The sequence below is a fragment of the Poecilia formosa genome, unplaced genomic scaffold (assembly GCF_000485575.1).
Source record: "Poecilia formosa unplaced genomic scaffold, Poecilia_formosa-5.1.2 Scaffold99, whole genome shotgun sequence".
NCBI classification, from domain to species: Eukaryota; Metazoa; Chordata; class Actinopteri; order Cyprinodontiformes; family Poeciliidae; genus Poecilia; species Poecilia formosa.
In genome coordinates this window covers 1,156,895-1,167,960 of record NW_006800038.1, presented here as the reverse complement: position 1 = coordinate 1,167,960, position 11,066 = coordinate 1,156,895, and the positions used below count along the sequence as shown (strand labels likewise).

The 11,066-nt window shown below is 34.5% G+C and overlaps 1 protein-coding gene and 1 long non-coding RNA gene across 2 annotated transcripts; one reads left to right on the top strand and one right to left on the bottom strand.

Annotated features, from left to right (window-relative positions):
- The first annotated feature begins 2,015 nt into the window (after window positions 1–2,015).
- LOC103142636 (photoreceptor-specific nuclear receptor-like) lies at window positions 2,016–9,941 on the top strand. Its single transcript, XM_007558787.2, has 8 exons — window positions 2,016–2,783; window positions 3,682–3,832; window positions 4,508–4,611; window positions 4,686–4,985; window positions 6,297–6,475; window positions 7,665–7,905; window positions 7,992–8,097; window positions 9,458–9,941. Exons 1-8 carry the CDS (start codon window positions 2,693–2,695, stop codon window positions 9,588–9,590), a joined length of 1,305 nt encoding a protein of 434 aa, XP_007558849.1. The 5' UTR covers window positions 2,016–2,692; the 3' UTR covers window positions 9,591–9,941.
- Window positions 3,331–4,764, bottom strand: LOC103142635 (uncharacterized). The gene is made up of 2 exons (XR_476717.2): window positions 4,680–4,764; window positions 3,331–3,826 (listed from the first exon to the last, which is right to left on the bottom strand). It is a non-coding gene; the product is annotated as an uncharacterized LOC103142635 (long non-coding RNA).
- Window positions 9,942–11,066: the final 1,125 nt, after the last annotated feature.

Below are 11,066 nucleotides of genomic sequence, written 5' to 3'. Positions count from 1 at the left end.
CAGAAAGGACTTTTTTATTAATTGATTTCAGTTGCCTCTGAAACTAAATCTTTGCGTCAAGTCTATAATGTCTGCCCATGTGTTTTTAAAAAAATGCATTGTTAATTTTTCCAAGTCATATTTCAACTATGTTATTAATACATTTATAAATGTAAGAGTTCCAAACTAAATATTTAATTCACAAGCTTTACTTTGCAAACTGAATATTTAGCTCCCAAGTTAAATATTTAGTTAGGAAGCTTTTATTGTGATATGTTCTAAATATGTTTTTAAGTAAATGGCCTTCTTTTGATTTTGTATACTACAGTTAACAATTAATTGATTACTGAATTAGTTGATGATTATTTTAATAATCGGTTGATCGCAAATTATCCAATTAATCATTTCAACCGTGATCCTAACTTACTTCCTTTCAGCTGAAAGATATTTTGTATTAAATGACAGGCATGATGATGAAACATCTGAGTAACTGGTACTCATGTACCATTGAGATTGGCCCCCATATATTTTATTTATATGGTAAAAATGAGCAGTAACACTTGAACTAAAGCAGTGAGAGGAGTATCTGCTTCAGAAAACAAAGTCACCATTCAGATCAGGAATCGGTGTGTAATTGGGTGAATCCTTGTGGAAACCCCGCTTCAGACCGCTGACCTCAGACGACTAATTAACTGTTAAATCTCACAAAGGTCAACCGTGTCCCGACCAAGGATGAAGAGCCACCATATGGCTAAAGATGCTAGTAGTGTGTCTTCACTGCTCTTTTAATCTTTTGAGCCAATTGTACCCCCCCTTCTACTCCTGGTGACGGTGGCCGAGGCCCCCGCCAGACAAAATGTGGTCAAACTCTAATCTACTTAACTGCTTTCCACTTTGTTTTTCCAATTATGGTGAGGATCTGTTTGTTGAGGGTCTGAAACATACTGACATCAACATTAATTATACTTCACAAGCATAAAACGTCTATTTCGATTTAAGTGAGCATGAAACAGATGAAGATGACAGATGTGTAAATCTGTGACGAATTAGATGTAGAATAATTTATATTAACTATTTATGTAATAAAAAAATACAAGGGCTGTAATTATTAATCAAATTAATTGTGATTAATCGATTGAAATAATTGTCAACTAATTTATTCATCAATTAATCATTAACTAGAATATACAGACTCAAAAGAGGTAATTTACTGAAAAAAAATTAACACAAAACTATACAAAAGTATTTCATTTAAGATAAAAACACTTTTGTAAATATGTTCTACGCAAAACTCCTCAAGTGACAGTTTACCTCCTGGGTTTGGATTGACTAAAGGAATGCTATTAATGCATTTTAGGTTATAAAATCCATCCAACCATCCATTTTCTAACACTGTTGGGATCGGGCGGGTTGCTCGTCCCTATCTCTAGCCAACGTTCTGGTCGAGAGGCGGGGTTCACTCTGGACAGTCTGTCACAGAGGTTATAAAATAAGTTTTTAAAATAATTTATTTGCATCTGTTATTGGATAAAAAAAAAGATTAAGTGGTTAAATGACAAATCTGTAGAATGTCATTTTTAAATCCGATTAATTGACCAATCATATATATTAATTACTAACATAATTTTTGGCTGGTTTTGCTGGATTTATTTCCTATTTTTCTAAGACAAAGATTTCCAGAGACGGTTCTCTGATGATATCTCCATTGTCCTCCATGTTTTTTTAAGAACATGCTGCACTATGCTGTGTGGTCATGATTAATCATCTCAGCCCTGACCCTATCCAACTTCCTTTCAGCTAAAATGGATGATTTGGTTCTGTTTTTAGATGCTAGCATGATAGTGGAAACATCTGAGTAACTTGTACTCATGTACTGTCGATTATTTTAATGTATTCATCACGATTAATCATTTCAGTCCAACATTATTCAATGTTATTTCAAACATATATAGTGTATGTTTTATTTTGCTAGCTTGGTATTGTTAGGGGCCCCCTGGTGGTGTTGGAGCTCTAAGCAGCTGGTGAACTTGCATATTCCTTGGGCCGGCTCTGGCTCTTAATCAACTCCAAACTTCATTATTCCCTCTGTGACCAGGTCGGAGGGGAAAAAGTGGAGGAAACATGAGTTAATAGGCAGCTCCTCTGCAAACACTGGGGGTCTTCATAAATGGGAAGCAATCACACAGATCAAATATACAGCAGCTGGAATCTGGGACAAATTGAAGAGGCAGGTAAGTTTAATAATCTCCTGTGATCGTCCTGGTCGAATGCAGACAGAGAGGCGAAGCGTCGACTGATGAGGACACGAGGAGCGCTGGTCTAAAGTTACAGGTCCTGCAGCTTCAGGAATCCTCAGAAAGATCCGTGTCTGAGCGGCACCATCGTTCTGCCAATGTGACTGATTGACCCAGTAGATGAACAGTAAAGATTAAGAGGATGACAAACAGGCATGCTGCTTACACAGCACTTGGGGCTTAATCCTCCACCCCTCCACCCCTCGGGTCCCTTTTGAGGACCTGCTGCTGAGGCGGACTCACAGACGGCGGCGGCATTCCAAGCAGGGAGGACACGCGGACTTGTTGATGCTCAACAAGGGGCCACTCTAGATCCTCTGACTCCACACCGCTTCAAACAAGGCCCAGAAATTTAGGAAGTCTGCATTTTTATATCTTAAAGTAAAAAAAAAGAAAAACTTCTTTATTGGCGATTAATTATGGAGGATCACCTGACGAAGATCCCCATGATGCCTTCAGCTTCTCCAGCTGAATCTTCTGCCAGCGGCGGGACGGAGGACAGCAGAGGAGGTACGAAGGCCACAAGTCAGCGGCAAAAACTAAATATTTTTTATTTATACTGCAAACATCTTAGAACACTTGAAATAAGACTAAACTAACTTATAAGTAACTTTTCAGCAAGACATAGGAGCTTGCTTTAAGTGAGTAATTCTTTAATATTGATGAAAAAGTTTTAGTTATAAGTGAAATAATCTGCAGCGGAACAAAATATTCCCCCCATATTATAAGTTATAATGTGGCAGATTATTTTGGTTATTAATAGCATATTTTCATCTATAATAAGGAATTATTGACTTAAAATAAGCTCATATTTTTTGAAGAAAAGTTACTAGTAAGTTTTCTACACCCAGCATCATTTGTTTTCAAATATTTATCTTGGCCTTATTGCCAATATTGAATAAAATATTGAAACTTTAAATATTGAAACTAAACAATAGTTTGTCATTAAAAAAATTTCACATCTAAATCAAAACTAAATTAATCATTATTTTATAGGTTTATCAATAATAATAATTCATCAAAGCAAAGATGATACAATAAAGTGTTTAAGACAAACTTTTTAAATAAATTCTGTTTTATTTGTATTAGCAGCTGTTGATCTTTTGTTTTTATAAAAATTCAACTCTCTTTCATTTGCATCAAACATTAACTTATGAAAATTGTATATTTAAACAATTATTAAAGACACAGAGAAGCATGGAGAAAGATTACTGCAAAAAAACAAAAATTTTTTAAATGTCTGATAGAAAATATGTGTGTTTAAGTCAACGATGACAGATGACACACAAACTTTTTATCTATCTGTTGGTGCAGATGGTAGGCTTGTGTGTGAAACAATACCCAGTCTGCGGATGAATGGCACCGTAACGGACCGGAGGCTTTGTGCGTTTTTGTTTTTGACTTGCAGCCAAGAGTCCAGCTCCAGGAAAAGCTCTGAGTCCGGCGCTGGTGTGCAAAGTGTGCGGCGACACCAGCAGCGGGAAACATTACGGCATCTACGCCTGCAACGGCTGCAGCGGCTTCTTCAAGCGCAGCGTGAGGAGGAGGCTCATCTACAGGCAAGAACGGATCAGAAACGGTTTCTGTGAAATAAAGCTGGTGAATGATGGGAAAACAAGGCAAATTATCCAACAAGTCGTATCAGATTTACAATTTTACAGCAGAAAACTCATAAAGTCAAAGAAATTTGCACTAAACGTGTAACAGGTTAGAAGAAATTTATAAAATTCAGAAAACTTTCAACATTCTGTTAAAAAGTCTAATTAGAAAAAAACTAAAATTTGCTTTAATCTAATTAAAGTCACACTTTGTGCATTTTCAGTCAATTTTAAAAATAAAAAACATTTTATTGTATTTCTGACACTTCAATTAGTACAACTACAGTTGTTTTTATTCATTTTATTAAGTTGATTGAGAAAAAAAAAATTATTTTCAAGAACCTTTACAGAAAATATTGAAAAATATTGAAAAAGTTTAGGGCCACTGAAAAAAAAGACTTTAAACTCAGAATTCTGACTTTAGAATTTATAATTCTTTAGAATTTTAAAATCAGAATTCTGAATTCTAAAGAATTCTAATGCCAGAATTCTGAGATTAAAGTCTAATTTATTTATTTTTTTCCAGTGGTCCTAATCTTTTTCCGCCCCTTTAGAGCTAGTTATTAATAAGTTATGAGGCTAGTGGGGGGATGAGAAACCATTGCCTCCCTTTTAAAAGCCTGACTGGGTCAACAGGTGCCAGGCCGGTACTGGGATGTGTCCCGTTGACAAAGCCCATCGGAACCAGTGCCAGGCGTGTCGGCTAAAGAAGTGTCTGCAGGCGGGCATGAATAAGGATGGTACGTTCCCAGAAGCTTTAATAAAGGTGGGAAAACTGTAGTTTCTCCTAAAGTAACCGGATTCTGACCTGCAGCCGTGCAGAACGAGCGGCAGCCTCGCAGCACCGCTCAGGTCCGTCTGGACTCCATCGACGTCGACCCTGAGAAGGAGCACCTGGCCACAACACGGGAGCCCACCTCCTCCTCTTCGTCCTCCTCTTCGTCCTCCTCCTCAGCCTCCAGCGGCTCTGTCATCACTTGGCCCCACATCACCTCCTCCATGTCCATCAGTTCCTCTGTGGCGCCGCCGCGCTGCGTCAGCCCACAGAACAACCACCGCTTCATGGCCAGCCTCATGACGGCCGAGACCTGCGCCAAGCTGGAGCCCGAGGACGGTGAGGAGGAAACTTTTCCCGGCAGAAACACTGACAAAGAGAAACACTTTACTGTAATATTACTGAAAAAACTTTTCTATTTTAATATTCATTCAGTCTAATCTAAAATTAAGCAATCTTATTGATCGAGTAACGATTGACAATTTTCTTAAAAACCTGAGTTTTCTCTTGTCAAGAAGGCTGACTGTTTTTACGGAATGTGAAAGTCTAAATTTCTTTTTTGTAAGCTGCATCAAATACAGACTGAATTAGATCTGAAACGATTAATCGCCATGAATCAATTGCTCAAATCGTCAATCGTCAAATAGCAATCGAGCATCCAGTTCAAACTCACTGAAGAATGATATATTATTGCATTTTAGACAACAAAATGTTTATTTTCTTATTTGAAAAAGGAACTGCATTATTTATTTGCACCTTTTAATGCAGTAATTGTGATTATCCAATTTAAATGATCCTCAACTAATTTAGTGATCAATTAATTTTATGCACACTCATAAAAGACATTTTACTGAAGAATAACACAGTCCTATCCGTAATTAAGCCAAATGTATACTAAAATAAAAAACTTTTTTGTAAATATATTCTACAGTTACTAAATGAATGTTGTTATTGAATTTTAAGTAAATATGTTTATTTTCTTATTAAAAGATAACTAAATTATTTATTTTCATCTTTTAATGTATTCCTGATATTGCACAAAAAGGCTGAAGTGATTAAGTGAAAAATATGCAGAATGTGGCCATTTTTCAACCACTGATCCTCAGAATAATCATGAGTTGCAGTCCTGAGTGAATAAATAGAAACTGTGGTTTTCGCGCCTTATTAAAGTCAGAGTGAACTAAAATCAACGGTGCTTATTCAGCGTCGTTATGTTTTTTTTTAATATAACATGTTAAAAAATGTTTTATCTGATCTGCTTTTCTGTCGTCATACCTTCACCTTTGTATCATCGGTCGGCTGAATGAAGCAATATTAAGGTGAAAATTTAAGGAGCTTGTCAAGTGTTTATACTTCAGAACATACCGGCGTAAAAATAAATTTTCATCCCACAGCGGACACTTTGGACCTTTTCTCTTTTAAGAAACGTGCCATCCACCATCTTAGTTTCTTTTTCAAATGGCTCCCCTTTAGGATGACCAGCAGCGCCCTCTGCTGGATGGAGGTCAAACTATAACACTAAAATAAGGGCTAAGCGTGCCTTATTAGTTAATCATTTGAAACTAATTTTAATCTAATAAACCATTAATGAACATTTAATCGAAAGACGATTAATTTATTTGGGTCTAAAGCTCCTCTGTCTGTTTTCAGTTGATGAAAACATTGACGTGACGAGCAACGAGCCGGAGAGGGCGTCCTCGGAGTACCACATGGCTCTGTACCCGTCCAGCTCCGAAAACGTCTACGAGACCTCGGCGAGGCTGCTCTTCATGTCGGTGAAATGGGCCAAGAACCTGCCGGTTTTCTCCAACCTGCCCTTCAGAGACCAGGTGAGATTCACACGGAAGGTTTTAAAAGCTTAATCAGAACGAGGTTGCTGGACTTTACAGCATAAACTGTAAATAAATTAAGGTTTCAAGTAGACTGGAAGAAAATCTACTTAAAATATTCAATTTATTGCAGTTTCTATAGGGCAAAACAGCATACAAAGACAAATATTATATATTTCAAATACTATTATTGTTATTTAATTTAATTTATATAAAATAAATTTTTATTAGCCTATTGTTTGTTTGCTAAATATTTTAAAAAAGAAATTAAATACGAAATAAGTAATCCATATGTAATGTAAAGCATGTTTATGGCTATGTTTCAAATACTAATGAAACTAACATTATTTAATTTATATAAAATAAATTTTTATTAGCCTATTGTTTGTTTGCTAAATATTTTAAAAAATAAATTAAATATGAAATAAGTCATCCATATGTAATGTAAAGCATGTTTATGGCTATATTTAAAATACTAATGAAACTAATATTATTTAATTTATATAAAACATATTTATTTTCAACATATTTATATTGTAATATATGTTATGTATTAATTTGATCAGCACATTTTTCCAAATAGGGAATAACATATTTTTAAAGTATAATTTAGGGCTGCAACTACCGAACACTTTATTAATCAATTAATCTATCAGTTTTTCTAACAATTGATCAATTAATTGGATATAAATTTTGCACATTCTTCAGGTTTGTCTTTTTACCACCTAAGCCTTTTTAATAAAATATCATAAATACAATAAAATATGAAAAACAAACAAACAATTCAATTTCTCTTTAAAATATGAAAATATATATTTTCTTGCCCAAAATGCAATGAAATGTATATATTTTTGTATAGTTTTGACTGTGTTCTATCAACAAAGTAACTTTTTTTATATAGTCTGTATTCTCCAGTAAACAATTATTCTATTACTGAATTAGCTGAAAATGATCTCATTAATCGATTAATCTCGATTAACCCGATTAATCGTTTCAGCCCTATAATAATCTAGTTGGGGTTTTTTTCTGGTTTTAATGACAATTTTTAACCTTTTAGAACTAATTAGTTTATTTTAATTCAATTAGAGTAAAAATAGAAGCTTGAATTTCCACACAACGCTACTTAATAGGCTTAAAATAATCAATAAGTGATCATTTTAATGATTATCTTCCTGTTTTAATTGGTCAGGTGATCCTGCTGGAGGAGGCGTGGAGCGAGCTGTTCCTGCTCTGCGCCATCCAGTGGTCTCTCCCTCTGGAGAGCTGCCCGCTGCTCTCCCTGCCTGACCTTTGCCCCGGCATGCAGGGCAAAACCAGCTACACCACCCTGGACCTGCGCCTCCTGCAGGAGGCCTTCAGCCGCTTCAAGGCCCTCGCTGTCGACCCCACAGAGTTCGCCTGCCTCAAGGCCATCGTGCTCTTCAAGCCAGGTCAGCGTCAAACCAAAACAGCCTTTCAGACGAAGAGTTGGTTGAAGCTTTAGTTCTTTAATAATGTGGTTTAACTGTGCAAACAGAGACTCGAGGTTTGAAGGATCCAGAACAGGTGGAGAACCTCCAGGATCAGTCCCAAGTCATGCTGGGACAACACATCCGCTCACACTACCCGACCCAACCTGCCAGGTAAAATCCTCACTATACTGATTTATAGGGCTGCAATGAGTATTTTGGTCATTGATTAATCTACCATTCTGACAATTAATCGATTAATTGATATAAACAACAAAAAAAGTCACATTCTGCAGATTTTCCATTTAACCACTTATAGAAATAAATTCTAAAAACACAAATAATAATTCAATTCCTTTTAAAAATAAGAAGATAAGCATTTTATTACCTAAAATTTAATTAATGTTTGATCATTTGTAGCAAAGGAAGCATCTGCAGCTAAAAAAATATATTTTTAACATCAACATGAGAAAAGATCAGTGCTTTCTGCTAGATTTAACATCAATACAGTGTGTATCGGTTTATTATTTAATTAACTGATTAATAATTTAATGCAAAAGGTGTTTTATAGGAGATTGTTTAAGCTAAAACTGCCATTTGAAATGTTCTGTGTAAAACATATTTAGAGAACATTTACATTTAAGTGTTTTTTTTATCTTATATGTAAGAAGTATATATTTTTGGTGGGTTTTGGCTAAATTGCTGCTCTTCATATGCTGTTCTTGTAGCAAACTGTCTTATTTTTTTAATCTGTGTACTTCAGTTAACAATTAATCTATTACCAAACTAGTTAACAATTATTTATATAATCGATTAATCATGATTAACTGTTTTGGCCCTGTATGTAGCTCTAAAATATATCACTTTTTAACAATAAAATGAAAGATATACACATACAAAACCACATTTTTTAAAAACAGGAAAGCCAAAAACCCAATGTGTTTAGATATTTTCAACAAAATACATTTACACTAATTTAGGTGTTTACACGTTATGGCCAATAGATGGCACCGAAACACAAAAGAAGTCCGTTTTATATTTGCCATTTTAATGTTCTGTAGCCTGAAATTTGGGCTTTATGTTATAAAGCCCAAATAAAGCCCAAATTTATGTATTTGGGCTTTATGTATTTGGATACGTTTTTCTTTCTTTTACAGCTTTTCAAAAATACAAAATAGAGGTGGATGATTGTTTTTAGTGTCTTTAACAGCAAATCTATCCCAAACCAACAGCCAAAAAATGAATTTACTACAAAACTAAAAATTGATATATATAAAATAATCACACAGTCTCAATAAAGTAAAAACATTAAATAAATTAGAGTAAAATTAATTTAAATAAAATAAATACATATAAATTAGTAAAAGTATGAGTAGTAAAAATTACATGAATAAAAGTGACTTAAGTATATAATTAACATGAAATAAAATTATTATTTTAGAGGTTTTGTGACCTTGTAGTTGGTATTTTATTATGATTTGATTTGTGTTTCCCTCTGATGCTGAATTTTTTATGATTTGTTGACTGTGTTCAGGTTCGGAAAGCTGCTTCTCATCCTTCCCTCGCTGCGTTTCGTGAACTCGGAGCGGATAGAGCTGCTGTTTTTCCACAGAACCATCGGAAACACTCCCATGGAGAAACTCCTGTGCGACATGTTCAAAAACTAAACGATCTCATGCAGTCATCTAATTTCTCCCTAATTGGATTCAATATTTGCTTTTTTTCTTCTGTATAAATATTTAATAATTATGCATGCTGTTATTTTTGTAAATGTCCTTTTATTGTTGGGTAATTGCTTCCATATTGGGTCGTTCTGGATGATAAAAATCCAGCTCATCCTCTGTCAGTTTTTATCATATTTAGAGGCTGATTTGTTTCTGAAAAAAAAACCCTTGTTTTTCTGGAAATGTGACCCAGATCTTTTATCGTTTGTTCATAGATGAACTGTTTATATCTTTTGTCACTAATGGGAATCCCTTGTTTGTGTTTTTGTGTGTTGATAAAGTGTAAAGAACTCTAATAAGTTTGATCCTTTATTTCGTCACTCCACATTATGGCGAATTAAAAGTGAGTTATTCAAAGACGCTAAGCAACAGCGCCCTCTGCGGTCTGGATACAATAAAACCTCGAAAAGAAAATGATAAATTACAGCAGTTTCCGCTAACTCAAATTAAATACTTTTAAGAACATTGTGACTATAATTTCAGACCTATATCGCCACAGAAATATATAAACTTCGTCCTGCTAACTGGCGATAAATTTGCACTTACTCGTGACGCAGTAAAGCTAGGTGCTAGCTACGTAGCTAGATTCTTTGCTAGTTAGTAGCTGGCTAATTAGCATTTTTGCTAGACTCGAGACGGCTTTTTACTTCAACTGTCACGACTCTTTTTTTTTAGTTTAACTTTTAACTTTATTGCTAGAATTATTATTGACAGATTTGTACAAACAACAAGGCAGTAATACAAATATTTATTCAAATAGAAATCAGAAATTAGAAACAGGAGCAGAACGGACAATAAACTAAAAAGAAAGGAGAAAGTACATTTTAAAAACACTGAAAACGGGATGTATTCGGGCTGCAAAATTGCTAAATTATGTTGTACAATAATGTTGAGAAGTCTCTTAGCATTAGGGTTCATCATTACTTTAATGGTCTTTACATAGCATGGAAAAGCAATGAGAAAAACACAACACCTAAGACATTTTAATACACTTTTATTTGTGTATGATTTTACAAGAATTAGTAACAGAGTTCACTAAAAGGGAGTTTATTTTTTGCAGTTGAGGGAAAGACCAAAAAAAAAGTCTTTCTGACAGAATTTTCCCAACTGAGAAATAAATAAGTACTTAGTTATAACCATTTAAAAGCATTCTTGCCAAAAAGCATTAGAGAACTTAATGAAAGAATAAAAGGTCTGCTTCAACACCATCATTGCAGTAAAAACAACAGTTGGTTTCAAAATAAAATGCTGGCACAAATAGTCATTGGAAGGATACATATTATTACATATCCTGCTGAAGGAAAAGTCCAGCAAGAGAAAAACCCTTAGAATATACAACATTAAATAGTCCCGTCAAGATATAATTTAAGAACTATGATTAATGTATTAAAAGTCAATTTACTTAAAAAGATCATTTAA